Here is an 18089-nt window from a genome sequence, read left to right on the forward strand (position 1 = left end):
TAGGTCGACCACTATTGGTCGACAGTAACTAGGTCGACAGTGTGTCTAGGTCGACATGTTCTTTAGGTCGACATGTTCTAGGTCGACAGGTCAAAAGGACCTAGACACCCTGTCGACCTAGTTACTGTCGACCAATAGTGGTCGACCTAGTTACTGTCGACTTTCAATACCACACCCGTACAAACAGCAGTCACTATAGGATCATGCAGCAGCTATCGCGAGAGTTGTCGCAGGCGCTTACTCGGCGCCTGTTCCCGCGAGAGGTGCCGGTTACCGGGGGAACGGGAGGACGCTGAACCGGGGACTAAGGGAGCATCACCCAGCTGTCTACCGGGGCCGGCCTGCGGGATAGGATGTGCGGCCAGGACACGGGTGAGAAGCGGGTGCGCTGTATATTCCTTGCTGTAGCCCTGGGCACAGAGTGGGGGCGCGCTGCACTGACACTGGGGTACACTGCACACTGACACTGGGGTACACTGCACTGACACTAGGGTACACTGCACTCACAATGGCACTGGGGTACAATACACTGACACTGGATACACTGCACTGACACTAGGGTACACTGCGCTGACATTGGGGTACACTGCGCTGGCACTGGGGTGCACTGCACGGACACTGGCATGCACTGCACTGACACTGGGTACAATGCACTGACACTAGGGTACACTGCACTCACAATGGCACTGGGCTACAATACACTGACACTGGGGTACACTGCACTGACACTGCGGTACACTGCACTGACACTGGGTACACTGCACTCACAATGGCACTGGGGTTCCCTGCACTGACACTAGGGTACGCTGCACTCACAAAAGCACTGGGGTACAATTCACTGACACTGGAGTACAATACACTGACACTGGGTACACTGCACTGACACTAGGGTACACTGCACTCAAAATGGCACTGGGGTACCCTGCACTGACACTAGGGTACACTGCACTCACAATGGCACTGGGGTACAATTCACTTACACTTGGGTACAATACACTTACACTGGGGTACAATACACTGACACTGCGTACAGTGCGCTGACACTGGGGTGCACTGCACGGACACTGTCGTGCACTGCACTGACAGTGGGTACAATGCACTGACACTAGGGTACAATGCACTCACAGTGGCACTGGGGTACAATACACTGACACTGGGGTACAATACACACTGACACTGGGTACACTGCACTGACACTAGGGTACACTGCACTCACAATGGCACTGGAGTACCCTGCACGGACACTGGGGTACACTGGACGGACACTGGGGTACACTGAACGGACACTGGGTACACTGCACTGACACTGGGGTACACTGTACTCACAATGGCACTGGGGTACTGTGCACTGACACTGGGGTACAGTACACTGACACTGGGCACACTGCACGGACACTGGGGTACACTGCGCTGGCACTGGGTACACTGCACTGACACTAGGGTACACTGCACTCACAATGGCACTGGGGTACCCTGCACGGACACTGGGGTACTCTGCGCTGACACTGGGGTGCACTGCACGGACACTGGGGTACTCTGCGCTGACACTGGGGTACTCTGCGCTGACACTGGGGTGCACTGCATGGACACGGGGGTACTCTGTGCTGACTCTGGGGTGCACTGCATGGACACTGGGGTACTCTGCGCTGACACTGGGGTACTCTGTGCTGACACTGGGGTGCACTGCATGGACACGGGGGTACTCTGCGCTGACACTGGGGTACTCTGCGCTGACACTGGGGTGCACTGCACGGACACTGGGGTACTCTGCGCTGACACTGGGGTGCACTGCACGGACACTGGGGTACTCTGCGCTGACACTGGGGTACTCTGCGCTGACACTGGGGTGCACTGCACGGACACTGGGGTACTCTGCGCTGACACTGGGGTACTCTGCGCTGACACTGGGGTGCACTGCACAGACACTGGGGTACTCTGCGCTGACACTGGGGTGCACTGCACGGACACTGGGGTACTCTGCGCTGACACTGGGGTACTCTGCGCTGACACTGGGGTGCACTGCACGGACACTGGGGTACTCTGCGCTGACACTGGGGTGCACTGCACGGACACTGGGGTACTCTGCATGGACACGGGGGTACACTGCACTGACACTGGGGTACACTGCAAGGACACTGGGTACACTGCACTGAGCAGCGCCTGGGGCAGGGCTAGTCCTGTATGACTTGCACATTGAAACCATAAAGCATCTATAGTGATGGTAGTCAGGGCAAATACACCAAAGTAGGTGCTTTGCTGGGGCTGTCTGGCTGCTTTGGAAGTGGGACTACAAGTCCCAGCATGGATGTATGCCTTGCCAGCTTCTAGTTGTAAAATGAAGTTTGAGCCTGTCACTGTTGTAATTTGAAATATGTTACAATTGTCAAATGTAGATTTGGGGGTGAGGCAGCTGCAATAGGGCCCTTAGGTGAGGGGGGTGGGGGGTTGGGTAGGGGAGACCGGCGCTGGGGAGACCGGCGGTCAGCATCCCAGCCCCCACCCCCACCCCAGGTAAAAGCCACCCCCCCACCCCCCCGATCAGTGTGAAGCCAGATACAGTCCGAGACTGCACTAGATTCACTGTGACTGGCAGTGCCAGTGACTTCTATTGGAATACACAAAAGGCATTCCCATTTGGAGTTGTTTCTTCCCTCCGGGACTGCCAGCCTGTAGGAAGCCACTCCCTGCCCCGTCAGCCCTAGCCAGGTTCAATGGGCACCGGTCCCGACGCCTGTCAGCTCCATTGCGCAGGTGCCAGGGCCAGGTGCTGGCTATCTCCTCTTCTCACAGTGCATGGTGGTAATTGTAAGTAAGAGCCGCCACTGATGGCTGTTCCCGCTGGGGCACATTCTTTACCCCTCACCTAAAATCCGTTTCACTGAGACGCATTTGCCACTTTTGAAGCCTTAAGGGAGTTCAGCTAAGGAGGATATGGGGCGGGGGGGGGCTTTAAGTTTTAAGTATGGTAAGGGCATGTGAGGAAGAACCCCCCCACCCCCCCACCCCACCTGTGAGGTTAAACCGGCTTTGCCTCCCTAATTCATCATGGGGAGTGATAAATTGTAGAGAGATGAAGGGGTATATTTACTGAGCACTGGAAAGAGATAAAGTAGAGAGAGATAGACACCATGTTACATGCTGTGTTTATTGGAAATTATGTGTGTGCAGTTGTTGATATTGCAAAGTTACATACTGTAGCCACACACCAGCGGATGACTAAAACTATGAACAGTCCAGTTACCTAAGCAGTGATCTGGTTTACTGAAGTATAACAGATACAGCAGTACTCACTGTTACATGTTCACTAGTGATAGACGGTAGCTTGAGTGGAGCAGGGTTTCATACAGCTCACCAGCCAGTGAGTGTATACTGCATATGAGTAGTGTGCAGGGATGCTGTAACAGCTTCATATGCAGGTATTAATTAGGTCTTTCGTAGGAGCTAAGCAGGAGACTTCTGTCTCCTACCATGTAACACTCGCACAGTCTCAAGATGGCTCCCGCACATGCTCAGTAGAGATCTCGGTGGCCATCTTGGTACAGGTCATGAAGCCTCCCTGGAGAATAGGAAGTATGGAGCCTGTGTAGTTGCGCACTCCTCTTTCAGCAGCTCTGTACCCATCTGCTGTGTCCATCACCTGGGTACAGGTCAAACCTGTGCTATGTTTCTAGGGGTCTGGGACTCCAGGTCGACACACCTTAGGTCGACGCCAATTGGTCGACACACCTTAGGTCGACAGGAACAAGGTTGACATTGAAAAAGGTCGACATGAGTTTTTTATGTTTTTTTGGTGGTGTTTTCTTCGTAGAATAACCGGGAACCCCAATTAGTGCACCGCGTCCCCTCGCATGGCTCGCCTTGCTTTGGGCATGGTGCCTTCGCTCCGCTACCGCTTTGCTCGGCACAGATTAGCGTTCCAATCGTAGTCCACGTGGATCGTTAAGTAGGAAAAGGTTCCAAAAAAGAAAAAAATCGCGAAAAACTCATGTCGACCTTTTATGCTGCGGGGTCCACTGGGCTCCACAAGGTATGGACAATGGGGTGTAGAGTAGGATCTTGATCCGAGGCACCAACAGGCTCAAAGCTTTGACTGTTCCCAGAATGCATAGCGCCGCCTCCTATATCATCCCGCTTCCCTGCACAGGATCTCAGTTTTGTAGTTGGTGCTGCAGTAGCAGGCACATAACAGAGGGGCTGCTCCAGGCAGCCCTAAGAAGAGCTTTTTTCTGAGTAAAAAAGTGAAGACTTCAAGGGCAGCAGCAGTGTTACATGTCAGTGGACATTCACGGCTGCAGCTCCGGCTCTCCCCAGCGGCGCTGTACACTCCCGAACCCTGGTTGCCGGGTAACTACAGCAGGAGGCTCCAGTTTTCTTCTTGTCAGGCACACACGACGGGGGCTCTCCGGGATCGCGTGGCCACGCTTCGGGAGGTGGTAAGTGGGTCTCGCTTGCGGGACCCGGTCTTTATCGCGATCCGGCGCGGTCAGTGGGAGGCAGGCCACGCGTGCTGTGGCAGTACAGGCGATCCCACTAGATCACCAGGGCATGGGACAGGTCAGGTTTTCTCTATAAACCGTTTTATTAGAGCCCGCAGTACCCGGTGGTTTTGCCAGCAGGGGGATAGAGCTTGGACCTGAAGCCCCAGCCCCAGGGCGCCATTTTCGGCAAATGTTCCCGCCCTGGAGCTGCATATCTGTCTCTCCCTCACTCCCTGGCAGTGTCTGCGGCGCCATTATCCCTCAGCTCACTGTTCCTGGGAATGCTTGGGCAAATCCTCCTGTGTAAAGCCGCCTGGTTGTCAGTGCTGTGACTTTACAAGACACTTAAGTATTCTACCTGCCTTTTTTTAGTTAGTGTTAGTTAAGAAAGAGTGCACTTAGGGGGTCATTCCGAGTTGTTCGCTCGTTATTTTTTTCTCGCAATGGAGCGATTAGTCGCTAATGCGAATGCGCAATGTCCGCAGTGCGACTGCGCCAAGTAAATTTGCTATGCAGTTAGGTATTTTACTCACGGCATTACAAGGTTTTTTCTTCGTTCTGGTGTTCGTAATGTGATTGACAGGAAGTGGGTGTTTCTGGACGGAAACTGGCCGTTTTATGGGTGTGTGCGAAAAAACGCTACCGTTTCTGGGAAAAACGCGGGAGTGGCTGGAGAAACGGAGGAGTGTCTGGCCGAACGCTGGGTTTGTGACGTCAAACCAGGAACGAAACTGACTGAACTGATCACAGATGCCGAGTAAGTCTGGAGCTACTCAGAAACTGCTAAGAAGTGTCTATTCGCAATTCTGCTAATCTTTCGTTCGCAATTTTGATAAGCTAAGATTCACTCCCAGTAGGCGGCGGCTTAGCGTGTGCAAAGCTGCTAAAAGCAGCTTGCGAGCGAACAACTCGGAATGACCCCCTTAGTCAGGGTTTCCTAGTACAATTACCCTGTGATATACATCCAGTTTTTAATGTGTACTGTTATATCTATTGTTATATAGCTGTGTAAGTCCAGTGCAGTATTATTGTTAGTAATAACCTCTGCATTGTACAGACTGTGACTATCTGTGTGTGCATTTGATAGCTGAGTGTTGTCCATTTCGTGTGTCTTTCACTCAACCTGCTATCCCTATATTCTATAACCTGAGGGGGCTTGGTGCGTCAGGTTTTATCTAATATAGGATTTTCACAAAGATATACTGTATTACGTATTTTTCTCTGTGATTTAGTCACCATATCTCTCCTTTATCTCTGCTGGTGCTGACTACACTGCGCAGGGGTTTGGGCTAGGGGTATTGTGCTGCTGACAAATTGTACTGTGTTACCTGATACTGCAAGTTATATCATGTCTGCTTCTGAGGGTAACGGTTCTGGGGCTGAACACACTGCCAATATTGCTGAAGCCGCAGATACCTATGAGGAGAATATAGCAGCTTTGGGCTCTGGTTCTGGGGGCTCCTTGCCCCCCAGTGGGATGGTGGCAACGGGGGCAAATAATGACCCGCCGTGGGCCGCTTTTTCCACGCTTCTGCATACGCTAGTTCATAAACTAACACCCACTATGGGACCCCCAATGCCGGTGCAACCGTTTGTGGTCCCTGCAGCTAACCCGCCGTGGGCGGACAATTTATCTGCTCAAATAAAGAAGTTGAACCAGTCCCTGACTACTAAAAAGTCTGACCGTCGCTCGCCTATGTCAAGGGGTCCTCTAAGCGAGCGCTTGTCTCCTCACAATCCACTGCTGTCACTGACATCTCGTCGGATGAAGACGGCACTTACACTGACCCCACAGGTTCTGACTCGGATACGGCTGATGGGGAGGGTAGTTCACATGTGGATGTTCCTGATCTTTTGGAGACTATTAAGTTAATTTTACAGATTACGGATGATCCCGAGCCATCCGTTCCTCCTAAGAAACCAGATAGGTTCAAGCGTCAGAAGGTGATTAAACAAGTTTTACCTCACTCTGACCACCTAATTGATATACGTCAGGAACCCTGGGAAAACCCGGGTACGAAGTTTGTGCCTCAAAAGAAGATGCTGGTTCGCTATCCCCTCGCACCGGAGCTGTCTAAGAATTGGGAAACGCCTCCTCCAGTGGACTCACATGTGGCTACCGGTCACCACCGTCACGTCTCTAAAAGAGCCTACGGATAAACGTGTGGAGGGTTGTCTGAAAGCGATTTACACCCTCACGGGTGCTGCACAAAGGCCCACTATTGCAGCTACTTGGGCTGCAGAGGCCATTGAAGCATGGGCCTTGGAGTTAGATGCTGAAATCTCCTCTGACCATGCTAGACAATGCTTGTCTTATATTGTCACAGCTTCTCGTTATATTAAAGAGGCGGCTTCTGATGCCGGTATCCTGGCAGCCAAGGCCTCTACTACGTCAGTCCTGGCTCGCCGGATATTGTGGCTGTGATCCTGGTCTGTGGATCTGGACTCTAGAAAAACCCTGGAGGTACTCCCTTTTAAGGGAGATATTCTGTTTGGGGAGGATTTAAATAAGATTGTGGCTGACTTGGCTACTGCCAAAACTGCCTGTCTGCCAAGTACTGCTCCTTTTGTGTCGAAGGCTAAAGGTACTTCCTTTCGCCCCTTTCGTCCTTCAGGTAAAGCAAAAGGTCGGGCGTACAACAAGCAGGCCCGCACTTCCAAACCTGGTAAGCCTAAGCCCAAAAGAGCCTGGGCGGCCCGTCAGCCAGCTTCCAAGACCGATAAGCCTGCCTCATGACGGAGCGGGCCTCCCTCTGGGGGATCCCAGGGTGGGGGGCCGGCTTCTAGGGTATACCCAGGAATGGTTGAAGGCCACTTCAGATGCCTGGGTACGGGAAGTCGTCACTCGAGGTTACAAAAACCGACCCCCTCATCGATTTTGCCAGACAGATGTCCCGTTGGACAAGACAAAGGCAAACACTCTACATTCAGTGGTACAGACCCTCCTGGACACAGGAGTCGTAGTACAGGTGCCTCTTGCACAGAGGGGCCAGAGGTACTATTCTCCGCTGTTTCTAGTCCCGAAACCAAATGGGTCCTCCCGGCCCATTCTCAACCTCAAGGTATCGAACAGGTTTGTGAAGGTTTCCAAGTTCCGGATGGAAACCCTTCGATCTATAGTTCTGGCCTTGGAACCTGGGGACTTCATGGTATCCCTGGATATACAGGATGCTTACCTGCATATTCCTATAGCAGTGTCTTATCAGCAATACCTGAGATTTGCGATTGGCAACTGCCATTACCAGTTTCGGGCGTTACCTTTTGGTTTAACAACGGCTCCGCAAGTCTTTACAAAAGTCATGGCGGTGATGACGGTGGTACTCCGCCGTCAAGGGGTGAGGATACTGCCGTATTTGGACGACTTGTTAATCCTGGCAAATTCCCCAGAACTTCTCCTGCGTCATCTAGATGTGACGGTCCGGTTTCTGCAAGCCCACGGGTGGCTCATCAACTGGAAGAAGTCATCCCTGATCCCTGCTCAGAGCATGGTGCATCTGGGAGCACTATTGGACACTCACAACCAGTGGTTGTTCCTGTCTCAGGAGAAAGTCCTGAAAATTCAGGACAGGATTCGTTTCTTCCTATCTCGTCCGCAAGTGTCGATACATTCGGCTATGCAGGTGCTGGGCATCATGGTGTCAGCATTCGACATGGTGGAGTACGCTCAATTTCACTCTCGCCCTCTCCAGAGGCTGATTCTAGCGAAATGGGATGGCCTGCCTCACCGGATCAGGTCTCAAATGATCTCATTGACTCCGGAGGTCCGTCTGTCGCTGCTCTGGTGGCTCCGGGACCAACAACTGTGCAGGTGCCGTCCGTTCTGGATACCTGACTAGGTCCTGTTGACGACAGATGCCAGTCTAAGAGGTTGGGGCGCGGTGCTTGAGGAACACTCCCTTCAGGGGCGGTGGACCAAGGAGGAGTCCCTCCTCTCGATCAATATTCTGGAGTTGCGGGCTGTCTTCAATGCCTTGAACCTAGCCCAGCATTTAATTCAGAACCATCCTGTTCAAATACAGTCGGACAACGCCACCACAGTGGCTTACATAAATCATCAAGGCAGCACTCGAAGCAGCCTAGCAATGAAGGAAGTCTCACGGATTCTACAGTGGGCAGAACGCCATCTACCGGCCATATCGTCAATATTAATTCCGGGAGTCCTGAATTGTGAAGCGGACTTTCTCAGTCATCAGGACGTGCATGCCGGCGAGTGGGGCCTCCATCCTGAAGTATTTCAACTCCTAGTGGAAAGGTGGGGCCTTCCAGACTTAGTTCTGATGGCGTCTCGACACAATTACAAGTTTCCGATCTTCGGAGCAAGGACAAGGGATCCTCAAGCAGCATTCGTGGATGTGCTGGTGGTACCATGGAGGTTTCGGCTGCCGTACGTGTTCCCTCTGGTGTCTCTCCTGCCCAGGGTAATTCGGAAGTTCAAGCAAGAAAAAGGAATTCTGCTTCTCATAGCTCCAGTGTGGCCCAGACGGCACTAGTTCTCAGACCTGCAAGGCCTATCGGCAGAGCGTCCAATTCTACTTCCACAACGCCCAGACCTCCTCGTTCAGGGCCCCTGTGTCTACCAGGACCTAGCCCGGCTGTATTTGACGGTGTGGCTCTTGAAGCTTCCGTCTTAAGGTTTTCTGAGGCGGTCATTCAAACTATGTTGCGGGCCCGGAAACCGGCTTCGGCTCGGATTTACTATAGGGTCTGGCATTCTTACTTTGTTTGGTGCGCATCTAATGATTATGACGCTTCCAAGTTTAGTATAGCCAAGTTGTTGGCTTTTCTTCAGCCGGGCCTGGACTTAGGCCTGCGTCTGGCCTCCCTCAAGGTTCAAATATCTGCCTTGTCGGTGTGGTTTCAGAGAAAAATTGCGACCTTAACTGATGTGCATACCTTTACTCAGGGCGTGTTGCGTATCCAACCTCCCTATGTCTCGCCTGTGGCTCCTTGGGATTTGTCGGTGGTTTTGGAGGCGTTACAAGAGTCTCCGTTTGAACCTCTTGGTTCAGCTGACCGAAAGTGGCTTTCCCTTAAGGTGGTGTTTCTGCTGGCTATTGCTTCAGGTAGAAGAGTGTCGGATTTGGGTGCCTTGTCCTGTAGTTCCCCATATCTGATATTTCACCGTGAACGGGCGGTTCTTAGGACTCGTCCCAGCTATCTACCTAAGGTGGTTTCTTCGTTCCACCTTAATCAGGAGATTGTAGTTCCGGCACTTGTTTCTCCTGATCTGTCTCCCAAAGAGCGGTCTTTGGATGTGGTACGGTCTCTCCGTATCTATGTGAAGAGAACTGCTCCTATTAGGAAATCTGATTCTCTTTTTGTTGTGTTTGGGTTTCACAAACGGGGATGGATTGCTCACAAGCAAACTCTGGCCAGATGGATTAGAATGGTGATTGCACATGCTTATGTGAAGGCTGGTCTCTCTGCTCCTGATCACATTAAGGCCCATTCTACTCGGTCTGTTGGACCTTCTTGGGCGGCCCAACGTGGTGCGACCCTTGAACATTTGTGCAAGGCAGCTACGTGGTCCTCTGTGAACACGTTCATAAGGTTCTATGCCTTCAATACTGCCGCTTCCCAGGATGCTTCCTTTGGACGCCGGGTTCTGGTGCCCGCTACAGTGCGTCCCCTCCCATAAGGAACTGCTTTAGGACATCCCCATTGTCCATTCCTTGTGGAGCCCAGTGTACCCCGCAGCAGAAAACGAGTTTTATGTTAAGAACTTACCTTTGTTAAAACTCTTTCTGCGAGGTACACTGGGCTCCACAAGGCGCCCACCCTGACGCACTTAGCTTCTTCGGGTTGGTATGGCATTAGCCGCTGACACGTCTCCTGTCGTGAGAATGCGGTGTTGTGGCTACTAACCGTTGTCGTCTCTTTTCCTGCTACTGCATTGGGCTGGTTAACTAAAAACTGAGATCCTGTGCAGGGAGGCGGGGAGATATAGGAGGCGGCACTGTGCATTCTGGGAACAGTCAAAGCTTTGAGCCTGTTGGTGCCTAGGATCAAGATCCTACTCTACACCCCATTGTCCATTCCTTGTGGAGCCCAGTGTACCCCGCAGAAAGAGTTTTAACAAAGGTAAGTTCTTACCATAAAACTCGTTGGTTCCTGTCGACCTTTTGTCTATGTCGACCTAAGGTTTGTCGACCAATTGGCGTCGACCTAAGTTGTCGACCTGGAGTCCGTTTCTAGTTGTAGTGACTGGACTTACACTGATGTGTATTATTTACTGCCATCTATAGATTGTACTTTGTATGCACTTTGCACAATGTTTTGGACTTTTTGTAGCACCCTATAGATGAAGGATAATAACATTATTATAAATAATAAAGCACAGGCCGAATATAATTGTAAATTGCATTTATGTATGTTCCCTAAATTTTTCTCAACTTTTTTATAGATGGCGTAGGATAACACATTACATGTGGATATCATGGCTCTTGTTGGAGAAATTCATGTTGTTCCCAGTGGCAGAGTCTACAGACAGATCTTTGATGCAGAGGTACACACAGGGCGCCATGTTACAAAGTTTTGATGCATTAGAAAATAAAACTTTTACCGTAGAAACTGCTCTATGACATATCTTCATTAGACACCGATGAAACAGTGCCTCCGGTGGGCAGTTGCAGTACTTGTTTAGCGCCCCTTTTAGAGAATAAATTAATGTATGCTGTTTTATGTTACAAGGTCCAGCTGGTCCGGTCTCTCGGCGAGGCGCGGGCCCGGGTCACACAGCATGAACTGGGGTTAGACAGTGGAAAGATTCCTCTTATCAGAAATGAGGACAGCCGCTCAGCTGGACTGTTGTCTCACCGCCAGCGTCTGTGGGTGGACAGCATGCCATATGACTGCTTTACAGAGAACCCGCTGGCATACAGGTAATTGTAGCCTAAATATTATATAATACGACATGTATACAAACATATAAATATTACTAGTAATACTAGATGGAAAAGACTTGTTATTTGAGTGTCAAGACTTAAGACCATTAAATTGGTTCCAAGGAATAACTTTATTTACAGTAACATCCAGTGTCAAATGTTTCTGCCTGTGATGGCCAAGAACCAAATGGTTCTCCACCAGTCCTAAGATGACTTATAAAGAAAGTCTAGTAAGTGCTGGGACACGGATTATAGCTCTGCCCCTGTCTCAACCAAAAAGCCCCGCCCCCAGCCTCTGATTGGCCAGTGGTTAGTAAGGCATAGAGCAGCGGGGGATGTAGTTATGTGACCGCCGGTCACCATACCAACCGCTACATCCCGCCTGCTTCGAATCCCAACAGTCGCATGCTGACTACCAGGGGCTGTTCCCACTCATGGGTGTCCAAGACAGTCCAAGAGAGTGGGAATAGAACCTGTGGCGAGCACAGCTTGCTACCGAGCCCGTAGCGTGAAGGACCCCCTACCTAGCCCGCAAGAGGCTTCGTTGCGGTGGCTCCCTTTTCCCCCGCTGGTATTCTGCTTCCGGGATCCTGGCGTCGGGGTGCTGACCGCTGGGATCCCGGTGGCCGGTAAGCCATATTCAACCCGAGCAGGGATGACCATCGGTGAGTGAAACCATCAATGGTTCCTCTGTGAATGGTTTTATAATCTAGGTTAACCCACTGATTTCCTTCCCTAGGTCACAGTGGACCTTAAAACTGGCCTATTGAGCTTCTTACTTGTCCACCTTTGTAGACATACATGATACGGGCATTGACTAGGGATGTCTCATTGTCTCGTTAGGTACCTACCATGTGCAGAAGAGCATTTCCCCTCCATATGGGCATTATGTTCTCCCTTCTTTCCATAGTGATATTCGGGAGGCACTTTTGTGTTTACTGTCTCCTCTGATTTTATAACAGGGAGAAAACTGCATCATCTCTAAGGAAAGTGAAGGAGAGTGAGGATGTGGTCGCAGCCAGAGAAGTCAGAGGCCTTTGTGATATTATCGGTAATAATGCCCAACCGAGAACTTTTCTTATTTGAATTAACTGAAAACAAAATTTTACTTGTTTTGCTATTTTTGAATTTTTAAGGGGAAGCTTTATAAAACTTTCTCAAGAGGATAAGCGTAGGTGTTGGCCTAAAGCAACCAATCATATTCTAGCTATCATATTATTTGATGCACTAGATAAATGATAGCTGAAGCTGATACGTTGCTATCGGCAATATCTCCACTCTTTAGGTTTTAGAAATCTGCCCCTGAATGTTAATTAGTAAAAGTAATTATGATTACAGTGTCATTACGTTTCAAAGAGATTTTAAAAGTATTTAACACCTGGAAATAGTTTTTAATGTATTGCACGGTATATTCACAAGGTTCCGATACACCGCCAGCCATTACAGAAGAAGCAGGGGCGGCTTAAGGGGGTCATTCCGAGTTGATCGCTAGCTGCATTCGTTCACTGTGCAGTGATGAGACAAAAAAAACGGCACTTATGCGTATGCGGCGCAATGCGCACGCGCGACATAAATATTACAACGAATGATGTCGTTTCACACAGGGTCTAGCAAAGCTTTTCAATCGCACTGGTGGCCGCAGAGTGATTGACAGGAAGAGGCGTTTCTGGGTGTCAACTGACCGTTTTCAGGGAGTGTTCGGAAAAACGCAGGCATGCCAGAAAAAAACGCAGGCGTGGCTGGGCGAACGCAAGGCGGGTGTGTGACGTCAAAACAGGAACTGAACAGTCTGAAGTGATCGCAAGCGCTGAGTAGGTTTTGAGCTACTCTAAAACTGCACAAAAAAAAATTGTAGCCGCTCTGCGATCCTTTCGATCGCACTTCTGCTAAGCTAAAATACACTCCCAGTGGGAGGCGGCAAAGCGTTTGCACGACTGCAAGAAACTTCTAGCAAGCGATCAACTTGGAATGACCACCTAAGAGAGAAGGGGACCCGTGTGCAGACTCCTTTCTGTGGGCAGCCTCCTCTCTGCAGCGCCACAGACTCTGTGCATGCGCAGGTCTCCGGAAACATGGCGCCCGCCGTGTTCCTGGAGACTAATCTCTAGTGTGCATGCGTGAATCAGTGTGAAAATGGCCGCCACGTCATTTTCAAAGTGATTTCTCCGGGATCAGCAGCACCGACGCAGGACTCCGGAGAGGTAAGTAATTAAATATAGGTGCAGGGTGTGCAGTGAGGGACTCCCTGGACCCAGGGGTCTGCGTGCACTGCACACACTGCACCTATTATAGAAACGCCTATGGAAAGAAGTCATGTGATGGGAGGAGACATAGCGGAATAAAGAAGTGAGGAGAAGAAGAAATTTTCCTGTTGGCCAACATCCAGGAGATTTTGGGTGGACCTGCAAACATCTCTCTTGGCGTGCCAGGTCTCGTGAGACTCTGCTAGTGTCGGGCGTCACTTTCAAGTCTTTTTTGATGAAAATGCCTCCTAATTGCAATGCTATGTGACTAATAATCACCGGGAGACTGATTCATTTTTATGTGCAACATTTGTATACCTGTGTGCAACTGAGTTTCTGAATCTGCAGACAAAGTGCTACAATGTGGCTTTTTTTCCATGTGGATTTCAATTGTGCTTCATGGGGGTCATTCCGAGTTGATCGCTAGCTGCATTTGTTCGCAGCGCAGCGATCAGGCTAAAAAATGGCAGTTCTCCGCATGCGGCACAATGCACACGCGCGACATACGGGCACAACGAATGATGCAGTTTTGCACAGGGTCTAGCGATGCATTTCAGTCGCACTGGTTGCCACAGAGTGATTGACATGAAGTGGGCGTTTCTGGGTGGCAACTGACCGTTTTCAGGGAGTGTTCGGAAAAATGCAGGCGTGGCTGGGCGAACGCAGGCGTGGCTGGGCGAACGCTGGGCGGGTGAGTGACGTCAAATCCGGAACTGAATAGTCTGAAGTGATCGCAAGCGCTGAGTAGGTTTTGAGCTACTCTGAAACTACACAAAAATTTTTGCAGCCGCTCTGTGATACAACCGTTCGCACTTCTGCTAAGCTAAAATACACTCCCAGTGGGCGGCGGCATAGCGTTTGCACGACTGTTAAAAACTGCTAGCGAGTGAACAACTCGGAATGACCCCCCATGTACAGACTCAGTTGCACACAGATTGTAAACTACTTTTGCATAGTCATATACAGTATGATGATTATGTTCTAGTAAAACTAAAAAATGATATCTTTTAATATGTGCAGTATGTATGTAAATATGTTTTTGTTCATTAGTTCCTGAGAAGAAAGACAGCGATATCCTGGAGCGGATCACCTCTAATAGACAAGAGCGGCATAACAGCACAGTCTCCGGCCTGCAGAATGAACTGGCTACCATTAGCAAGGTACACTGTAAAAAGACATAAATTATCATCATTTGGCATCTGGGAAAACCCAGAGCAGCCGTTCATCTGAGCTTTACCTTGTTGGATTCCAGGAAATGGAGACCTTGGTCTTGGAGGTGGGGAAGGTTCATCAGGAAAAGATCTCCGTGTCCGATAAGAAGACCGAGCTTTTATTCCTGCAGTATGAGGACAGGAGCGACAACAGAACTCTCCCAATGACAGTGAGTAATCTGATGTTCACGTTATTACATTATAATGTGCTCTCTGATCAGATCTGACTGCAGTGATTTGTTTATAGAGCATTTCACATCATAACTGGTGCTAATATGACAGAATGGGTATCTCATTACGGAACGTCAAAGTGCTTACACTGACAGATGGAAGTGTACTGTTACTATGGAAACAGCGTTGATGCAATCACGGGACTTCCAGCGGTGACTCCCAATCACCATGAGAAAGTGTAGGCGCACTGATAATTCTTTATTAAGGCTTCAAGGTAGTTATAACATTATTAGCTAAAATAAATCATCTTGGTCCTGATGCTGAGCTGAATGTACGCCTGTTTGCGGAACGTATCGTGCGTGCTTTCACACTGTGCATGATCTGGAAGTGAGGCAGCTGCAGAGCAGTACGCATTCAGTTGCATCTACAAATTTTTTACCGTGTATGCAATAGGGGAGCATGTACACTCGACCTCGGCAGCTGACTAGAGGCATTACTAGGAGGGTGCAGGCCCAGGGTGCACCCGAGTGTCGCTCACCGAGAGGGTGACACCAAAATGCCGACCTGTCCTCAGTGACAGGAGCCGGGTGCTGCACTTTGACATTATTGTATGGCACTCATTTCCCGTCACAGTGGCCAGATGAGTCTCCAGGGGCAGCCCAGCATCTCCGGGACTGCTGGGCACGCCCCCGGAGTGATGAAGTTTGGGTTGGGCTGTGAGGCCGCTCCCCTTTTCTCTGACGTCCTAGTGGATGCTGGGAACTCCGTAAGGACCATGGGGAATAGACGGGCTCCGCAGGAGACTGGGCACTCTAAAAGAACGATTAGGTACTATCTGGTGTGCACTGGCTCCTCCCTCTATGCCCCTCCTCCAGACCTCAGTCAGAATCTGTGCCCGGCCAGAGCTGGATGCACCTAGTGGGCTCTCCTGAGTTCACTATAAAGAAAGTATTTGTTAGGTTATTTATTTTCAGTGAGATCTGCTGGCAACAGACTCACTGCTACGTGGGACTGAGGGGAGAGAAGCAAACCTACCTGCTTGCAGCTAGGTTGTGCTTCTTAGGCTACTGGACACCATTAGCTCCAGAGGGTTCGAACACAGGGCCTGACCTCGATCGTCCGTTCCCGGAGCCGCGCCGCCGTCCCCCTTGCAGAGCCAGAAGACAGAAGAGAAGCAATGAAATCGGCGGCAGAAGACTCCTGTCTTCATTAAGGTAGCGCACAGCACCGCAGCTGTGCGCCATTGCTCCCACAGCACACCACACACTCCGGTCACTGTAGGGTGCAGGGCGCTGGGGGGGGGGGGGGGCGCCCTGGGCAGCAATAAAAATACCTTTGGCATAAAAATACACATAATACAGTCTGTGACTGTATATGTGTAAAACCCCCGCCATTTTTAGTCAGAAACAGGACAGAAGCCCGCCGCTGAGGGGGCGGGGCCTTCTTCCTCAGCACACCAGCGCCATTTTCTCTTCACAGCTCCGCTGGAAGGAAGCTCCCCAGGCTCTCCCCTACAGTATCCTGGTACACAAAGGGTGAAAAGAGAGGGGGGGGGGCACATAAATTTAGGCGCAAAAATTGTATATACAGCAGCTACTGGGTAAACACTGAGTTGTAGTGTAATCCCTGGGTTATATAGCGCTGGGGTGTGTGCTGGCATACTCTCTCTCTGTCTCTCCAAAGGGCCTTGTGGGGGAACTGTCTTCAAATAGAGCATCCCCTGTCTGTGTGGTGTGTCGGTACGCGTGTGTCGACATGTCTGAGGTAAAAGGCTCCTCTAAGGAGGTGATAGAGCGGATATGTATGTGAGAGAGTGTCTCCCTTCGACAACTCCGACACCTGTTTGGATATGTGTAAGTGCTAAGGTGAATTTATTGCACAAATGGTTAGGGAACAGACAGGAAATCTACCCATGTCTGTCCCTATGTCACAGAGACCTTCAGAGTCTCACAATGTTCACTATCCAAAATAACAAACACTGGTATCGACACGGAGTTTAACTCCACTGTCGACTACGATAATGCAAAGTTACAGCCAAGATGGCTAGAAGGTATTCAATATATGATATTGAAATAAAAGATGATTTGCATATCACTGATGACTCATCTGTCCCTGACACGAGAGTACACATGTTTAAGGGGAAGAATGCTGAGGTAAATTTCCCTCCTCTCATGAGGAAAAAGAGCGGGAATCTCCAGACAAGAGACGGCAGCTTCCCACAAGAGAATTCTCAGGCTGTATCCTTTCCCCACTAGGGCCAGGATATGTTGAGAATCTTCCCCTGGGGAGTCCTGTTTGCACAGACGGTAGCACTTGCTATTCTCAGGGATCCTGCAGATAGCGTGCACATTCTAGTATACTACCCAGACCGGCGATTGTGTCGGCATGGGTTTATAGCGCTGTGGCAGCGTGGACAGGTACCTTATCAGCAGAGATTGAGACCCTAGTAAATATATTAAAGATGCTGTCTTAAGTGATAGATATATAGTTATAAAGCATGCCCAAAGAGACATGAGTATACTGGGTCCTAGAGTCAAAGCTATGTCGATCTCTGCTTGACGTGTCCTGTAGAATATGCATTGGACAGATGATGCCGACTTAAGAGGCATATGGAAGGCTGAGGATTGTGTGGAGAAGGGTTCTCGGGCCTGGTCTCCACAGCTATAGCTGATAATTCTGCTAGTTTGCCTTATATTCCTGCACAGCCTAAGAAAGCACGACATTATTAAATGCAGCCTTTCGAATAAAGAAACAAGAAAGTCTGAGGTGAGTCCTTTCTTGTCAGAGCCGGGATCAACACAGCTAGTTCCCAGGAACAGAAGTCCTCCCCGGCCCCTACAAAAATCCACCTCTGCCGCTGGGGCTCCACAGGCGGAGCTAGGCCCGGTGGGGACACGCCTTCGTAAGTTCAGCCACAAGTGGGTTCACTCCCTGTTAGGTCCCTGGGCAATAGATATTGTGTCTCAGGGATACAAGCTGTACTGTGAGAAGATGCCCCCTCACCGACGGCCCTGCGGGCTTCCCCCCATGAGGGGGAGCCAGTGTTAACCGCAATTCACAAATTGTATCTTTAACAGGTGGTGGTCAAGGGTCCCCTCCTTC

General features: G+C 50.3%; 1 protein-coding gene across 3 annotated transcripts in view; it reads left to right on the plus strand.

Annotated features, from left to right (window-relative positions):
- Positions 1–248: 248 nt before the first annotated feature.
- Positions 249–18089, plus strand: part of CCDC180 (coiled-coil domain containing 180) — a 187027-nt gene continuing 169186 nt past the window's right edge. Inside the window, exons 1-6 of one of the 3 annotated variants that reach the window (XM_063936280.1) lie at positions 249–383; positions 10882–10983; positions 11169–11359; positions 12325–12413; positions 14656–14765; positions 14858–14986. In XM_063936280.1, coding sequence (XP_063792350.1) covers positions 10915–10983; positions 11169–11359; positions 12325–12413; positions 14656–14765; positions 14858–14986 — 588 coding nt within the window. In that variant the 5' untranslated portion in view covers positions 249–383; positions 10882–10914. The remainder of the gene's footprint in view (positions 384–10881; positions 10984–11168; positions 11360–12324; positions 12414–14655; positions 14766–14857; positions 14987–18089) is intronic. The other 2 variants (XM_063936281.1, XM_063936279.1) reach the window with 2 other exon arrangements.

Source organism: Pseudophryne corroboree, chromosome 8 (assembly GCF_028390025.1).
Source record: "Pseudophryne corroboree isolate aPseCor3 chromosome 8, aPseCor3.hap2, whole genome shotgun sequence".
Taxonomy (NCBI): domain Eukaryota; kingdom Metazoa; phylum Chordata; class Amphibia; order Anura; family Myobatrachidae; genus Pseudophryne; species Pseudophryne corroboree.